At 43.0% G+C, this 18,154-nt stretch overlaps 1 protein-coding gene across 4 annotated transcripts in view; it reads right to left on the bottom strand.

Moving 5' to 3' along the window:
• Positions 1-18,154, bottom strand: part of FLT4 (fms related receptor tyrosine kinase 4) — a 93,026-nt gene that overhangs the window by 28,654 nt on the left and 46,218 nt on the right. For 3 of the 4 annotated variants that reach the window (XM_056851632.1, XM_056851648.1, XM_056851656.1), the window contains exons 6-11: positions 16,561-16,700; positions 11,146-11,317; positions 9,611-9,728; positions 8,388-8,542; positions 5,552-5,714; positions 2,515-2,656 (exon numbers count right to left, since the gene is read on the bottom strand). In XM_056851632.1, coding sequence (XP_056707610.1) covers positions 2,515-2,656; positions 5,552-5,714; positions 8,388-8,542; positions 9,611-9,728; positions 11,146-11,317; positions 16,561-16,700 — 890 coding nt within the window. The remainder of the gene's footprint in view (positions 1-2,514; positions 2,657-5,551; positions 5,715-8,387; positions 8,543-9,610; positions 9,729-11,145; positions 11,318-16,560; positions 16,701-18,154) is intronic. The other variant, XM_056851640.1, reaches the window with a different exon arrangement.

Here is an 18,154-nt window from a genome sequence, read left to right as displayed (position 1 = left end):
GTTTTAAGTAAATTAATTAATGAAACCTGTCAACACCCTAGCAGCACTCTCCTATGCAGAGTTACAGTAATTTAAGCCTGTCAGTTTCAGCGGCCTTCAACTACGGAAACTTCATACAGAGTTGCACTGTTGGTCTATCGTCCAGTTGGAAGTATTGCTGAGAAGTGGTACAGAGATGTGACAGTGATTGACTGGTGGAAAGGGGACACAAGGTATTATAAAAAAGCGCAAAGTTGTGCAGGTTTCTGTTCATGTACAATTTTGCTATGAGTACCTCTACCAAATAGAGACAGTGATATACAGAGACAGTAATGTGGGAAGAAAGTTCATCTTGACATCATAAATCCTATCATAAGGAGCCACCTTAGGCAAGTCTCTGGAGAGGTGGTCTATACATATTCAAACTAAAAAAATAAACACAAATAAACCCCATCCACAATACTGCTAATTCAGACCACTCCACTTGGACTTTTTGTTTGAAGTTGTTCAGTATCTATGTTGCTTATTTCCAGTTCATTGTGATCTCCCATTCCTAAATTCTTGCTATCTGAACTTTTCCAAAACAAACATTAACAAATACTTGAAATGTTATCATTATTTTGATATTTTCATATGCATGCTTCTAAAGAAATAATTCCCAAAAACACAAACACAAAATACTATGCTGGAATTGGGACATAACAGATGTTGGCAAGTGTTTCACCCCCCAAAATTTGTTAATATTGTCTATCTTTATTCACAGAGGGGGAATAAATGGGAGTGGAAATGGCAACTTAAGCATATGGAGTCTTACTTTAAAGAAACCACTTTCTTGTTTCACTTTAACCCAAGATAAGCAGCGGTATGTGAGACAGTAAAGAACTTCTAAAGGCAGTAAGAATAATATTCCATTTGCTTAGACCTATCTCAACAGCTTGAGTTTTGACACATATTTCAGTAACACCTTTCCTATTGTCATTAGCCTTAGATATTTCAATGCCATTACAAACAGCCAAAAAGTGAAAGCCATGTGTGACGTGGGTGGCAAGATATTTTACGAATTGCATCAAGCATAGCAGTCAAGATCCTTGTTATAATTATAGAAATTATAGAAATTTTAATGGAAAATATCCCTAACTTTCCAGTTCTCAAATCAAGCTATTTTTCTCACTTTAGAGTCCTGACTTGCCCGCCTTTGTAGATGCTTCTTGGCTTAGGGTCTCTTGGTCCTTTATGCATGGGTACTTTCACTCCCATTTGCCCCTGGACCGACTCAGGTTTTCCTTGGAGTTATGCATGAGTTTTCTGTCCATTAGAAATGACCTTGCGCCCATCCCATGCAAACCCTGGGTCTTCCTGTTCCTGTTATAACTCGATTCTTCGATCTTCCCTGAGATCTGCCCATGTGAAATCACCATGCATAAGCCAAAGCGCAGGACAGGGGAGCTGGGGGGTTGGGGTTGATGTTTCTCTCTCAGTAAGCACTACAGCCAATTACAAAGCAGTGTTTTAAGGGGCGGGGACTCAAATGCTTCCTGCTTTTTGTCTCCCACATGGAGTACTATTTTCTGAGCAGACATTGTCACATAAAAATGGGTTTTAAAGTGATGCTTGGGTGTCCCCCCCACCTTGTTCCTTTCAAAGAGCTCTATTGGTTTTTAAAACGGCACTTGGGTTTCCGCTGTGGAGAGAGGGGAACTGAACGTTTTTCTCACAGTAAGTACTACAGCCAATTACAAAGCAGCGTTTCAAGGGGCGGGGAGTCAAATGCTTCCTGTTTTGAGCTTGGTGACTTTGCACAGCGATTTTTGAATTTGGAAAAGAAAAGTGTGTGTTGAGCGAGCATTGAACCCCAGGTAAAACTCCCATACATAAATGGCCTTGGTCTTATAGCCTCCTGGGCCTATATGATACAAGACTTGAAAACTGTCTTTGAAAATCTCCAGGTATGCCTGAGAGTAACCCCTTCCCAATCTCAAGGCAAAGAAATGGCCATATTTATGCACAACTCACTTCAAACCATATTAAAGCACCTTATATTAGTCAGATTTTTGATCTGTCTTGCTCAGTATTATCACTTTGACTGGCAGCAACTTGAAACTTCAGCATATAAAGCATTTGCTCCACTGAGCAGAATCCTCAGATTCAACTCTAGGGCAATGCAAACAACCGTATACGGCTCAGCTTTATAAGGTGAAGTTGGATTCACCATGTCACTTTCACCATTTATTTATTTACTTCCTTCACGATGTGATTTCACCATATAGCAAAAAGCATAGAGAACTTTCCCTTCCAAACAGAGTCCTCACTCTGTCCACTCCAGCAACTTTTCCAGGGATGCAGCAAATTTCTATTTGGAGAAGCTTACGAACAGTTGCTGAACTGGGGGACCTTGTGGTACAGCCAGCTCAGGATGACTTTGTGTTTAAAAATACGCTAAAATTGGTATGCTCTGAGAAGACTCCATCCCATCAGTTTGAGATCTCTTTCTTCCACCTCCTTCCAGTACAGAAAGGAAATTGGGAATGGCCTCACCTTGTTCCTTCCTTCCACAAACTCTGTCCAGGTGTCAATACTCTCAATGGGGTTCACAGCATCCTGCTGCGATACATCCTTCCAGTCCTTGCATTCGGGCATCCGGTCACGCTGATGGCGCCGTGCAGCCCTCCTCCTGCTACTTTTTATCCAGAAACCATGAAAAAGGAGATAGAGAAACAGGAGAGCTCATTAGCAGGGAAAGTGGCTGTTGAGAAGGGTGTAGGAGAAACCCGTAGGATGGGATATTATAAAACTATTATGTAGTGAATGAGAACGTTTATATATTCTTGCAATTGGAATATGTTGTACAGTAGGCAGATCTGAAGCTTCAAAGCCTTATGGGTTTGTGTTTCTAATATGAAAAGATCATAGAATCATACAGTTGGAAGGGACCACCAGGGCCATCTAGTCCAACCCCCTGCACAATGCAGGAAATTCACAGCTACCTCCCCTACACCCCCCCAGTGACCCCTACTCCATGTCCAGAAGATGGCCAAGATGCCCTCCCTCTCATGAACTGCCTAAGGTCATAGAATCAGCATTGCTAACAGATGGCCATGTAGCCTCTGCTTAAAAGCCTGCAGGGAAGGAGCACTTATCATCTCCCCAGGAAGCCTGTTCCACTGAGGAACCGCTCTAACTGTTAGAAAATTCTTCCTAATGACTAGACGGAAACTCTTTTGATTTAATTTCAACCCATTGGTTCTGGTCTGACCTTCTGGGGCAACAGAAAACAACTCGACACCATCCTCCATATGACAGCCCTTCAACATCTCAAAATGTGAGATGTTGGATTTTTCAGCAAAAAGTAGGTCTGCTAGCCATCATTTAAGGGTTGAAGAGAGAACGCTGTGTGATATTCACTGGAAAATCAGCATCAGGTGTAAAACACCATATAATATGGGTATGTACTAGAACAGGGATAGGCAACTGGTGGCCCAAAAATGTGTCTCATTGTTCTTGCCCCCAAATTGTCTGGACATTAGAGTGGTTCCCAAGGACGCAAAGACTAGATATCTTTGAGCTGGGAAGGCGTGGGGGAGAGCTCTATTAGTCTATCCCATTGCAAGGAGAATGTGTAAACAACAGGAAATCATGATGAAGCTTCCTGCATCCTCTGGGCTAAGCAGAAATGTTGTGGCCTTGGGAGACAGTGCTCATAATTCACCGACTCTTCTTCTTTGTGACAGGATCACAAAGCTCTCTGATGGGACTGGAAATGCCCTTCTTTCCTCAGTGAGTCACACAGCACATTTATGCATCAGTATTTATAGCGGCACCCCACTTCCACCAAGGTCCATACTGTTCCCTCTCACATTCTTCTCTACCATGGTGGCCTCTTTGTATATTTCTGTCTTTCCCCAAAAATCTTCTGATAGTGCTGTCTAAAGGAGGGTAAGACAGTTTGATTCCTACTCATTAACCATTTAGAGTAGTGATGTTATATAAAGTTCTTAACAGCGCTTCTGCAACAATTTGCACTACTATACAAATAACCACAATTCAAACAATTCCTTCACGCCTTAACCTCCCACAGAACCATACTCCAGATTGGTGAATGGTGAACCCTGATCTGACTAGACAGAGCTCTTCCATAATTTCTCTTCTCTCAATAGCTACAGCTCTTAGGTAAAAGGAAACTTGTGAGAAATCAATGGGAGTGATCCTGCGCAGGTGTGCTCAGAAGTATGTTCCACTTTATTCAATGGGACATAAACCCAGAAAAGTGCTCAGGATTTCTCTTAGTGTACTAATAAAATTATGACATGGGTTTTCATTTCCCTGTGTAAACACATCTTGTCTTCAGATTTTTGTTCTCTAGTTTTGTTCTCTAGTTTTACATATTTCAGCAACATTATTGCACCCCCCTACATTTCTTGAATTCTTCCCTACACGCTGTATAAGAATTTATGCTCAGGCATATGCCACATTTACCACAAGCCATTGTCTCTCCTGGATATTTCTGCAGTACTTCTTTCTATTGGAAACTTCGGTTTGTGTTAAGGCTTCCTTTGCTCGGAGACGGATTGTATTTAAGTTTTTAAAAAGTACTTTTGTACTTCATTTGTACCTGTTTTTTTGCTACCCTGTTTCCCCTTCCCTGGATTTAATCCATGATATATTCTAAGGTTAAATAAATCTGCCTCACTAATCATGCTCCAGTCTGTCTCCAGCCACATATTATACAATATTTAAAGAATAATACACATTTGTGATAATAGTTATAAATCAGTTACAGCGGAATCTAAAATTTCTCCTTTACTTGGAGTTCTAGTGAAGAGTTTGTGTCTTTCATGTGTATCATTTCTTCCAGGTGCACAGTATGCTTGAAATGAATTAGTTTTCTTCCCTACAGCTGATCTCAAAATAGCTGCTCAAACTTACCCAACATGTACAGGGAGCCAATGCACCAAAAGAGTTCATTGCATGGAAAGGTACCGTGTGATATTATTTAAAGCAGCCTCTGCATCATATGCATTGGTATACAGAAGCATGCCAAGGCCACCCTCTCTCTATTAGAGTGCATTCCTGAGTGGGGGGGGGGGGTAAAACCATAGGAGCCAGCATAACTGCCCATTTAATCCAGGGTAAAGGGCACTTACGCTGTCCCGGGTGGCACACACATTGGTGCCTGGGCACCCCAGAGCGGTGCGGGCCTCCACTGCCGCCACGGCAGCACCTAAATCCCAGAAGCGGCAGGCAGCTCTGGTGTTGGGGGGCGTTTCCAGGCCGTTCCAAGGGGCGGGGCTGATGTTTGTACGCTTCCTAATCCCTTTCGCATCAGGAATGCCCCCTTGAGCTGCAGCGTGGATGTGTCACCTTTTTTGGTGGCGCAGCCTCACTGTTTGCAATGGGGCATTTCCCATTTTTTTCTTTTTAAAAAAGGCTCCCCCCCCCCTGCAGTGGCTGGGAAGCCTCTGAGAAGGAGCAGTTGCTGTGCCGCTCCCAGCCATCGCGGATCTATCCCTCCACCCCCACCCCAGGAATGGGCTGCTCTGAATCCAGGGAAGGTCTAAGAAGGAGAGCCTCTTACAGACTGCGGTGGGAGAACATTCGGCAGGGTGTCCAAGGCCTCCACTGCCACTGGATTTTTTCTGGTGCTGGGATGCCATAGACAGTGCAGGTGAGCGCTTGCCGACTCTTACGGGAATAGATGTTTGGTGAAGATGCTTCTTTCTCATGGATTTGTGGAGGAACTGAAACAGCAAAATATAAACATATCAGCCTTAGCAATAACAGTTATGGGGGGGTACTTGTGCCCACCCTCCACTTGCCCAAGCCATTGATTAAAGCAACCCTTAACTTCTTACAAGCAAACCAGTGGTAAATAACGACACTGTCACATCCAGCAACCTGGCACCTTAATTTTTGGAAATTAAACACTGAATGTGACCGGCAAAGTTGTGGAAGCTAAAATTAGATGCTTTTATAGCATGGGAGTGTCTTTTTTATTTATTTAAAACCACTTAAGTGCTGGACCAGCTCCAGGCAGTCTTACATATTTCATCCCTTTTTAGTATGTTGACATCATGGTGATATAAAACTGCAAATAATTTGGTCCTAATAAAACCCCTTCATTTCTCCCATTCACATTTCACCTTTGATTTGCAACTTCCTGCTGCTTCCTCTCCTTCTTTGTAGAAACTTGCCAACAGCCCAGCCTTAACATTCAGGTTTGCTATTGTCGTTTCTAGACTGTCCCAGAATGTTTTATTTAAAATCTTCAATCTTCTAGGATATTTTCACTTAAATGAATGGCATTCTGTCAGGAAATGTTGCACAAGCTGATGAGAGTCAAATTACAAGGTGATCATGGGAATCCCACTTCCCCTTCTTTTTGTAACAGCCCCATTAGCTATTGTTTTTAGATAGCTACCAAAGGGGAGGGGGGCAAATTGGTGGGGCTGACAGATTCCATTAAAAACCTCCACCCACCCCCAATAAGTCAAGCACCTGATGAGGGAGAGCAGGATGTGAAATGTGTATGTACATCTCAATCAGAATCAGTGTGGCTCCTCTCCAGCTATTGAGGAAAGGGATTATTTTTCCAGACAGAATGCATTAGAGGAAGGATTACAGATCCAGCCTAGAAAACCAAGGAGGGATACTTTTCTTAGGACACATTGATTGATCCCATCCCTGGCTTTCTCTACCATAAAGACACACCAGACAGCCTCCTGGGTCAGTTCAAGGGAGGCCCCTCTAATGGAAGCAGCGCACAAGCCCGGGCCCTCACACTTGTAAAGGGCATTGCTGGGTCCAGGTACAAACTGAATGACCTGTGATGATGCAAAGAGGTCTGAGGCATGGAGATTTAGGCCTTTTATGCAGGGACGTTTCCCCGCGGTCACTCCCGCCATCTGCTTTGGGGCTTCCTTTTGATTATGCATGCCTTTTCCACTCGTCAGAGGTCGCCTCGCTCTCCCTGCGCACTTTGCCCATGTTTTTCAAATGCTGTTTTAGTCAGAATCTAGAAAATGCAGGCAAAACGAGTGGGGAGACCGAAGCAACCTCTGATGGGCAGAAAAGGCATTGCATAATCAAAAGGAAGCCCCAAACCAGTCAGTGGGAAGTGACAGCAGGGAAATGTCCCTGCATAAAAGGCCTTATTTTTAACCCTACCTTTTTTTAACCTTACCCTTCTTCCAGCAAACATGGTTTTTAACCCTTTTTATCAGAAGAAGAAGAGTTGGTTTTTATATGCTGACTTTCTCTACCACGTAAGGAAGAATCAAACTGGCTTACAACCACCTTCCCTTCCCTTCCCCTTCCCACAACAGACACCCTGTGAGGTAGGTGGAGCCAAGAGAGTTCTGAAAGAACTGTGGCTAGCCCAAGGTCACCCAGCTGGCTTCATGTGGAGGAGTGGGGAAACCAACCCAGTTCACCAGATTAGCGTCCGCCAGTCACATGGAGGAGTGGGGAATAAAACCCGTTCTCCAGATTAGGGTTCACTGCTCCAAACCACCGCTAAGGACAGAACTAGATGTAACAACAGACAAGTAGCTGCCACAGCTCTGCATCACTTTGCATCTCCCTTCTTTGTAATGTACATTAAAACACAATGTGTGGTGTGTGTTTCCTACCCCCACCAGGCAATGGGATGAGGCAGGATGTTCAGCACAATGACATTGTGCCATGCACTTTTTGTGGAATATGTTATAAGGAGAGTCACCAGAGAGACAAAGAGCAGAGGCAGCTCCATGTATCTTATGGGTGATCCATGAGAGGAAGACTGGCCCAAGGCCACCAGCAACTTTCATAGTTCAGCAGGGCTTTGAACCCAAGTCTGACACTCCGTCTATTATGTTATACAAGCTCTCCATCTTCACCTTGAAAACCTTAAGCTTGCTCTGATTATGCTAATTTTGTACCTTTTAAACACTGTTCAGGCAGTGGGATATTGTACTGATGGGATATCTAAATGCTGCTTTGTAAATGCTGCTTTGCTTCTGTAGACATCAAGCTTCATGTTATATGGCAAATGACAATGTTTTTAGAAAACATATTAGCAGAATCATTTCCAATGATCCAGGTACTTCTCATCTGGCACCACCACCCAACCCAATTTGCTCTGGCTTTTGTGCTAGGTAATGGTACAAGGGTTAAGTTAAATAGATTTCTTATTGATTTACTAAATAAAATTATTGTGATATGAAGTTTTTGTGAACTTCAGCCTACTTTGTCAGATGTAAGAAGTGTATCCTATATTGGTGCATATACAATGTACATATATATGCATGTACAAATATAAATTGACAAAAATTAGACACATGGTTTGGATTAGGGTCATATGGAGGGCCTATGGTAGCTTTCAGCAGCCCTAGGGATGAATGGCTATCAGACTTCACGGGTGACTCCAGTCTTACCGTTGACCACCAGCTGGAGACTAATGTGCTTCTCTAGGCCAGCCAGCCCATTCCTAAGAACCAATGTATAAGTGCCAGCATTCTGCTCTGTCACATCCTTGATCTGTATAGAATACTGAGACTGTCTGCTGGCAATTAACCTTCCATCCTTAAACCTGGACAGAAGCGGAGAGAAAGTTATTAGCCTGTTCCTTCTAAAAGGCAATCCCAGATCTTTGGCCAATGAGATGGGTGCTTTCTCAAAAGGCCTCCCTCAGTAATCCCCCCCCCCCCAAGGATACACAGTGTATGTTCACTGGCCAAAAGAAAAATACTATAAAAAGTTGGAGATATGAACAGATGTTTCACTGCCTTTTAAGACTGCCATCTGTGACAATCTACAGCCACTTGGGTGAACAAAGGGGTGAACTCAAGGGCTTATATTGCCTTTAATTTTATAGTCATCTTGCACTGATATAAAGCAAAGTGAGGTAGAATCAGTCTTCCTTACTTATTTATTCATTCTTTTATAAAAACATTAATCCTCCACCTCTCCCATTGTCAAATGGTGGCTCATGGCAGCTACTTTCCTTTCTTTCCAGATTTATTGCAGCCAGCTGATCAGAATGAGAGATCAGCAACACACTCAAGACTTCCACAGGACCACAGCTATTTATTTAATATTATCACCCCTCTGTCCTGTGTATAGGTACAAGTCCAGACGAGAACACGTTACTCTCCCTAACACGTTTCATGATGGTCCCTTAATCAGAAAGGCCTCAGCCTGCTGAAAGAGTAACAGGTGTTTTACAACCACAGGGAATATGAGACAGCACTTGCATGTTGGGTGGGTGTTGTGAATGCGAGAGTGTGTTTGCCAAAAGAACTAATGATGAGAGAGATTTGTTTTCTCTCCGCCTCTAATGTCTGCCAGAAATCTGGTCAAAAAGCTGAGGAAGAATTTTTTAATGTCCCTGGTGAAAAGCGTAGCTAATTTCTCCACAGCATAAGGAGAAAGCGAATGAGGTGAATTTAGGGATCACAGCAGCCATCAGAAATAGCTCTTGTTTTGAAAAAGGGCTCCAAAGCCAATTCCTCATACTGTAGCAGGGCAATGTCCCTCCTCTCAAAATTGATTTCAGCAAGACCCTTCTTAATAACAATAGCCACCCCCCACCCCATTCTCCTATCTACAAATGACAGCCCAAAGCCTGCTAAGCCTGTGGCTAAGAGGAAGGTATTACCACTGGAACTCAGGCTGGGGGTATGCAACCACTTTCACTGGCAGCTTCACAACTTCATCTCCTGCTGTGGCTTCTATTACTGGGCCCTTCTTCCACTCCACATTGATGAAAGGTTTCTCTGTAAAGAACCAGTCAGATAAGGGGGAGGGGAAGCAGAATGAAGCTGTTAAAGAAGCTTTCTGAGGCAACAGCAAAGGTATCATTAACCCAAATACATAACAAAAGAGTCAATTTTAAGCCAATAAATGTACATACTGACACCCTTTGAATGTCACACACATAAATCAACACAGACACAAGAACATTAGGCAACTATTATACCAATCCACATTTCATACTCAAGGTTGCCAACAGATCTCTTTAACAGAGGCTTAATGTATGGAAATGTGCAGCTGAAGCTTTCATGGCATGGAGGTAAATGACATCCTTATTAAAGGGACAGAACATTTTTCTCTAGGCCTGTTGGCCATCCTATTCATACAATGAAGACATGTCTTTGCTATCCTTTGGCAATGCTAGTGCACCTCAGACTGAAAATTATTTTTCATTGGACTAATATTTTAACTGAGTCCTTACCACTTCTTTTATCATAAAAGTTTGCTAGTGGTGATAGTGGTAGGCCTTTACTACATACCTCCTGTAGAAGGACATAGGCAACAGCAGGACAAGCGACTGTTTTCATAGTCAATTAACCTGTCATTTAGTAAGTATAAATACTTGGACAGCTTGGTGAAAGGGTGTTCCCACTACATCTCCTATGGAGAGGAGTATACAGGAGATCCTCACCATTCACAGATTCATGACTTGCGATTTCACTTTACTCGTTGTTTGTGATTTGATCACATGACAAGGTCTCCAGCAGGTTTTTACCCTTACCAAGATATTATCATAATCATCAAAGGGTTAAATTTTGCAAAAAAAAAGTTTTCTTTTTCATATTGGGAAGCAGCATTCACAGATTTCGCCATTGCTGGTGGTCCCAGCAATACATTGTTACTTCATGGCATGCCTTAATTGAGGAGAAAGGTAGCCCACTCTCAAAAGCACCCACTTGGCTTTCTCTGGCAGGGACAAGGGGACTGAACCCCTACTTTACAGATTATATCTACTGAGAGTGTGGTGTGGCTGTTAATAACGCTATCACCCTCATATGGGGGCAGTAGAGAAAAAAGGATGCTAGCTTAGGGTTGCCAACAGGCCTGAAGAAAAATGTCCTGCCCCTTTTAATAAAGGCTTAATGTGTGGAAACGGTTAGCTGAAATGTTCATGACATGGAGATAAATAACATCACCTTATCAATAACATTCCATTAAGTATCTACTAAAGGGACAAGACATTTTTTTCTCCAGGCAGCTGGCAACCCTATGGAGTTTTAACTACCTTGTCTGTCCATGGATTCTCCTTTCATTAAACATACCTCTTCTCATCTGACTGTTGTTTCATGAGGAGGAAATCTGGCTTTAGAGCAGTTTTCTGCTGTGTAAATACTCTAAAACATCTGAAAGGTTTTCTCAGCCTGAGTTTGTGGTTTTTACCATGTACGATGACATCTATGCTCTCCTTGAAGATCTGCTCCCCATTGCTAGCCATGCACGTATATTCCCCCACATCCTGCTGGCTCACATTTTGAATGATCAGGATGCTGGAGAGCTCAGTATGTGTCTGCTGGGAGCGCCTCTCAGGCAGTTCTGTGACTTCCCGGTTCATCTGCCAGAAAAAGTAACAGAAGAGAGTCAATAAATAGATAAAACCTGCAGGAAGTTCTTCTCCAAACTGAACCATTCCATCTTTCTGTTTAAAAGATGAAAGAGTAGTCCAAGGCCTAATTCTCACTGAGATGGTACTCCTTCATTTGTGATATATCTGTTCAGACTACAAGTGTAGGCTCCCATGACTCAATGGCCATTTATGCATGGGTATTTAGTTCGCAGTCCCTGCTGGACTGCTTCGAGGCTTCCTTTGCATTATTCATGATTTTACTGACTTTCAGACTTAACTTCGCACTGGCCTTGTTCTTCCCCCGCAGTACCAGGATCCTATTTCAGAGCAAATTTAAATACTGCTTCGAGGCAAGAGCAACGCAAATTCCCCCCAATTCCATGCACAGCTTTTAACTTCGGGTTTCTCTCCCCACACCCATTTTGGCTTCTCCCTCCCATGTGTCTGTCCTTCCCATCCAACCCCTTCCCTCAAAGCAAAGCACAAAAGAGGGAGTTAAAGATTCATGAAATGTGCAGGAAGACACTGAAGAGAGGCTGCAAAAGTTGGAAGGCAGCTCCCTGTAGGGAGCTGTTGAAGAAAGGTGGGGAGGAATACCCAGCAAAAGCGCACACAGCCCCTTTAAGAGCTAGGGCTGCCAACCTCCAGGTACTAGCTGGAGATCTCCTGCTATTACAACTGATCTCCATCCGATAGAGATCAGTTCACCTGGAGAAAATGGCCGCTTTGGCAATTGGACTCTATGGCATTGAAGTCCCTTCCCGAACCCCGCCCTCCTCAGGCTCCACCCCAAAAACCTCCCGCTGGTGGTGAAGAGGGACCTGGCAACTCTGTTAAGAGCTGACCCACCCCTGCCAAGTAAAGTGCAACAAGGCTGCGTTTTCAGGGAAGGGACTCAGAAGCTCCGTGATTCACTGGGGATGCCTAATTAATCACAAGGTACTCCTGGAAGTGGGGTGGGGAAACCCTCATGCATATGATGTTTGAGAATTCGGAGCAGAAAACTGAGCAGCAAACCAAATGCAAATTTCCCCTGCATAAATGACTCAATGTTCCTCCGTACAAACAAATTCTCCAAACAGAAAATGAGCATGTCATGAAGGAGATGGTCTAGAACTCTTTCTCCTCAGATGCTAATTTTCTATGTGTTGGAATATTTTATGCAGGAACATTAAACCATTTTTTGCATGGTGGAATAAATGGAAATAAACTGGTATACAGCTTAGGGCACCCCTGAAAATCAATAGAGCCCAGGCTTCATAGCACAAGTCATTTGGCCCCTGAGAGTCACCAGGGTAACTTTTTTTTTTTTAATCTGTTCTTTCCCCCATTTTTGAGGAATCTTCTCAAAAAATGTACCACTAAGGAATCATTCAAGGCCTGAACTGAACATTACTACCAAAAATAATACAAAATCAATTCAGTGTATTTAAATCTCAAGTCCTTTTTGTGTTTAAACAGTATTTTAGCTGCAGGGCACTACTGATGGCTGTTTTACCAGCCATTTTTATTAAATATTAAATAGAGGGGGAAAGGTAATAATTTATTTTCCAATAAAAATGTCTGCCTTTGGCTGTTTTCAGCTACTTTTCTCATAATTCTTCAATAATATTTCTTCAAATGAATTTCGTATTAAGCTGAGCATATGTCATACTTAAATTGATATCTAAGAGCAAGGCAGGAGGGTGTGCACTGGGGTAGTGTGGGGAGTATAATAGAGATATAAAGAAAACCATATAACTAGAGCAGGAGGCATACATGGCATAGAGGACGTTTCATGTTTCAACTTCAGTGATGAATGTTTCTGCCATATTTTGTTATGCTTTTAAAGTGTTATATTGAATATTAATAAACCACTGGGTCCAGACGGTATACCCCAAGAATTCTTAACACAAATGAAATTGCTGCTTTTCTAATGAAAATATGTAATTTGCTATTAACACTGGGCTCTGTGCCAGGAGACTGGAAAACAGCCATTGTCATACCGATTGTTTTAAAAAAGGGATCTGGGGGGGACCCAGGAAAATATAGACTGAGTATCTTAACTAGGGATGTACACACACACAAAATTCAGGAAAATTTGGATTCAGGTATATTGGACCTGAATATTTTCAGGATTCCTGACTTTTCCCAAATACCCATACTGGTATGGTTTTTTCCCAGGTCCTCCTGCCCCCTGCCAAGAGGTGTACAAAATTATGCAAGGTGTAAAGAAAGTAGATAGAAAGAAATGTTTTTTTCCCCTCCTTCCTTAGAACTCCGGGTGAGCCTATGAAACCGACTGGCAATAGATTTAAGACAGGCAAAAGAAAATACCACTTCATGCAATGGATAGTTGACTTTTGGAACTCCCTGCCATGAAATGTGATGCTGACCACTGGCTTAGGTGGATTTAAAAGGGAGTTGGCAGATTTATGGAGAATTCAGATACTGTTGGCTACTAACCATGATAGCCAACTGGGGCCTCCAGGTTCAGAGGCAGAATGCTTCTAATGGTTAGATGGTGGGTAACAGTCAGCAGGTGAGGCCTGGGATATTGACTATGGGTTGTGCTTGGAAGCTTCCCTGTAGCATCTGACTGGACACTGTTGGAAACAGGACATTGGAGCAAATTAACCACTGGTCTGACCTGTCATAGTATGTTCTTATACCAGCATGGTGTAATGGTTAAGAGTGGTTGATTCTAATGTGGTGAACCAGGTTTGTTTCCCCACTCCTCCGCATGGAGCCTGCTGGGTGACCTTAGGCTAGTCACAGTTCTCTTAGAAGTCTCTATGTCCTACCTAATCTCAGTGGGTCTGTTGTGGGGAGAGGAAGGGAAGGTGATTGTAAACCGCTTTGAGACTCCTTAAAGGTAGAGAAAATCGGGGTATAAAAACCAACTCTTCTTCTTCCCTCCAGATAGATATATTTAGGCATGCTAGTAATATTTTTTCTCTTCTTTGGGTAACGGTATGTATTTGATGTGTAAGACATTTTAATGTTTGGGAAGTAGACAGAAGTGGGTGACCATTCCCCACTATTCACAACACAGCACTCCTAGGTTTTATGTCTCTACTCCCATCTTTAAGGATAACTGTGTTGATGGGTAACTTTTCAAGGAATAACTCTGTCCTGTCCAGTTACCACAACAGTGTGGGTAGAGCAGGGGTGCAGAACTTAAACAGTTAGGTGGGCCATAACGGATCTTAACTGGAGCTAATGGGCTTCCCGGCCCCTGTAAATCTTCTGGCTCATGGTGGTCAGAAAGCTGCCTCTCACCTGCTCTCTAGACTGAGAAGTGGCACTCTTATTCCTCCATGGGAAATGTTTCTGTTGCATCCCAGATGCTTGTGTTTGCAAGTCCCTGGGATGCAATGGAGATTTCATTTTGCATTTGATTCTGCAAGTGCAAGACATTTCACTGTTGCATCCCATGCTGTGCAAATGCAAGACCAAGGGGGAAATGTCCATACTGTTATTGTGTGTGTGCGTGGGAGGTCAGAATGCTGTCGAGAGGTGGCATTCTACACCCCCCCAAATTCTTGCCATATCCCTCGAATTCAGTGAAAATGGGGGAGGGCATGGTCAGAACACTGCTTCTTGGAGATGGGGAAGAGATCAGAATGCCAAGTCACAGGTGAGAGCCAGTGTTTTGATTCCTCTTCCCTGTGAAACATTTTACCATGTTCCAGCAGGGCAGGGCTGCCGAGAGCCACCGAGGGCCCAAAAGCAGGGGCAAACTGATGATGTAGTGGTGCTGGATAAGAAGTACTGGGATCATTGGGATGGATTGTGCTGATATATTTTCTAAAAAGTTTATGTCATTTGCCATATAACATGAAGCTTGACGTCTACAGAAGCAAAGTAGCATTTACAAAGGGATATTAGATATCCTACCAATATAACAACAACCCACTGTCTGATCAGTGTTTAAAATGTAATTAAATCTAATTAAGGGCGGCGGAGAAGGAATTCTCACTTTTGAGCCACATGTGTAATCACTCACTAAGACACAGTAACATTCCACTACCGTACATGTAAAGTAGAGGGGGGGGGGGAAGCATTCTTTTATTACTTTGGTAGATCATGAGGAAATATTAACTTCCTTCCTTGGCTTCTGTTCATAATATTAACAAGGGCCTGTTGCTGCACTACTATTAAGTACATTCTGAGTTGCCAACCAGAGATGAGACGAAGACTGACAAATATAGGGGGGAATTAGAATGGGGGGAGAGAAAAATGACAGCATACAATGAAAGGAAGAGAGCAAAATGAAGGAAAAGTGTGGAAAAGAGGAAGAGAAATTAAGAAGAGAGAAGGTTGTTTTATTTTCTTCAACACACTAACAGGAAAGATCTGGTTGAGCAGACAAAACTATGGAACTGGATGGAAGCAAAGAGGGAAACAGACTGCTGGAAACCACAATCTTCTTAGGAAGCTGCAGCCTGTCAATGAATGTAGCAGCCATGAGCTGTGCTGGCTGGTCTTGCCTTGCTCTACTGCTGGCTTGGTTGATGGGTTTAACAGGATATGAAAGTGTTTGCCTTCTTGTAGTAGGCCTCACAGAAAGGCATTGTAAGCAGAAAGCAGAGCTGCTTAGTTTACTGTGCTTTGCTTTCCCTGTAACCCTAATGGCTGCAGTGTAGAACTGTATTAGAAGCAAAATAAATAAGAATGCATTCCAAGAATGAAGCATGACACTGGCTTCAGGGACCCTCCAGCTGAATTGGGCCCCAGGAATTTTGTCCCCCCAGTCCTTCTCTGAAGCCCTGCAGCAGGGATGTAGTGAGAACTCCCTCCCTCCACAGGAAATGCAGTGAGAGGTTTGGGAGAGATATCAGCTGGGGGTATCCAGCCAGGCACCACTCAGCGCAGCTGTACTAGGCCACATGTCATGCAACACAGGGGTAGAGTGTTTTTAAGAGGTAATTCTAAAACCTGGGGCAAGTCACTTTCTAGTTTCAGATCTTCATCTGCATATCAAAAGATACTGCAGGGGCCTATGAAGAATGGATTGGATTAACATCTATTTAGGAAAGCATATTTCATTTTTCTTTTTGCTCCAGGGGAAAGAGAAGGCAGTAGAGAATGAGGATGGAATTTCAGGGAATGTTAAATGTGCACTAGATTTGTTGAGTATGCATGATTTTCAGACTTTCCCCTGTGCCCTCAAGGAAAAGAATTTACACAAACTGTCCTGTGAACCTGGAACACAACACTTGTGGAATGAGACACATTTTGTTTCATACCTGTTTTGCAGGGTAGCCCCACTGGAAATCTACTCCAGAATTAAACTCAGCCCATACTGTGCAGTTCAGAACTAGCTTTTCTCCAACTAGCAGCTCCATGGCCTTCCCTGGAAACATCTGAATGTCATAAAGTTCATTTCCTGGTGTAGAAAGGAATAAGACAAAAGTATTATTCAAGGAAAATCTATTCAGTTTTTTAGTCCTGGGAAAAAATTGGGAAATGTCTGGGACCCTAAAAAATAGTTCACATAATAAATCAGTGTGGCTTTTTAAGTCAGTCTCAGTGTGAATCTAAGAACCGTTTCCTGGGAGTAAGCTCCACTGAGTTGACACGAGTAAGACTCTGAGTATACTGGTTTAGGATGTCACTATGTGGAACTGGCTAGGGACACCCATTGGCTCACACACTATGCATGCACTATAAAGCAAAGACCTCTACCTAAGTGAAAATTATCCATTGGCAGAAAAATTGTGCTTATATGAGATACGTAGTGCATTTTTATCTACCTTTACTTTGGAGTAACGCCCAATAGGAATTACTCCAAACTAAGCGTGCATAAAGTAAGTAGTGCATTTTTATCCATCTTTACTTTGGAGTAAACCCCACTGAAGTCAATGGGAATTACTCCAAAGTAAGTGTGCACAGGTCTGGACTCAGTGGGGCTTGTTTCTGTATAAACATGTATAGGTGTATATTGTCAGTGAAAAAGGACAGAGATGGTTTAACCCAGAGATGGTTTTATAATACGAGTTTTCAAATCCATATTGATGGGGGGTTTAGCCCCACAGTACTTAATTTTTTTCTGGAATACTTTCCTGCTATGAAGAAGTCACTTGGCAAAATGACAGGCAAAATGCAGATCTGTGGTGTCCCTCCCCTCCAGAAACCCTGGTGTTTCATTGGCTGGTTTTTCTTGGGGCTTTTTTTGGGGGGGGACCACATCACCAGCATGGGCTGAACCCCACTATGGGGGTGGGCATTTAAAATTAAAATACTGAATTGATCAGGGTGAGGTCCACCCCCAACCAGCTAATACCGAGCCGCACTCTACGAAGGGGGTGGCAATCCTCCCATGGCTGCCCTGAGCCCACTGAATAGCTTACCACTTAATGAGCAGAGCACTGAAGAAGAGCAACACACAAGAGGGGTGTATTGCAAGGGCAGGCAGGCAGACACAAAATGCATCGGCTTGTTGGTGCCGATTGACTTGTAACTCCCCCCCCTGTTTTTTTTAACTGTAGCATGCGGTGGGAGGTGAAAGCATCCTCAAGGAATGAAGGCAGAGCAGGGATAGTTAATTAACTCTTTCCATAGGCAGTCCAAGCACTCATTTCCAACCACCAAAACAACAACAACAAAACCCCACCCTATTTTTGCAGCTTTGCAAATACATCAGGAATGAGACTAATTCCTTTGGTTATTTTTAAAATCGTTTTATCGCTATTTCAATATTTTTAAACAAAAACAATTAAAAAGAAAAGATCTAAATCGATTATCGGCTGTGGGCTACAATGCAACAGGGAAACTAAAAAACAATGGTGGATGGTGGGTGAAAGAGGGGGAGTTGGAGGGAGGTGGGCAGGAGGAAGAGTG

This window comes from Euleptes europaea, chromosome 1 (assembly GCF_029931775.1).
Source record: "Euleptes europaea isolate rEulEur1 chromosome 1, rEulEur1.hap1, whole genome shotgun sequence".
NCBI classification, from domain to species: Eukaryota; Metazoa; Chordata; class Lepidosauria; order Squamata; family Sphaerodactylidae; genus Euleptes; species Euleptes europaea.
Note: the sequence above shows the minus strand (reverse complement) of the source record. Positions and strands in the feature narration are given on the sequence as shown.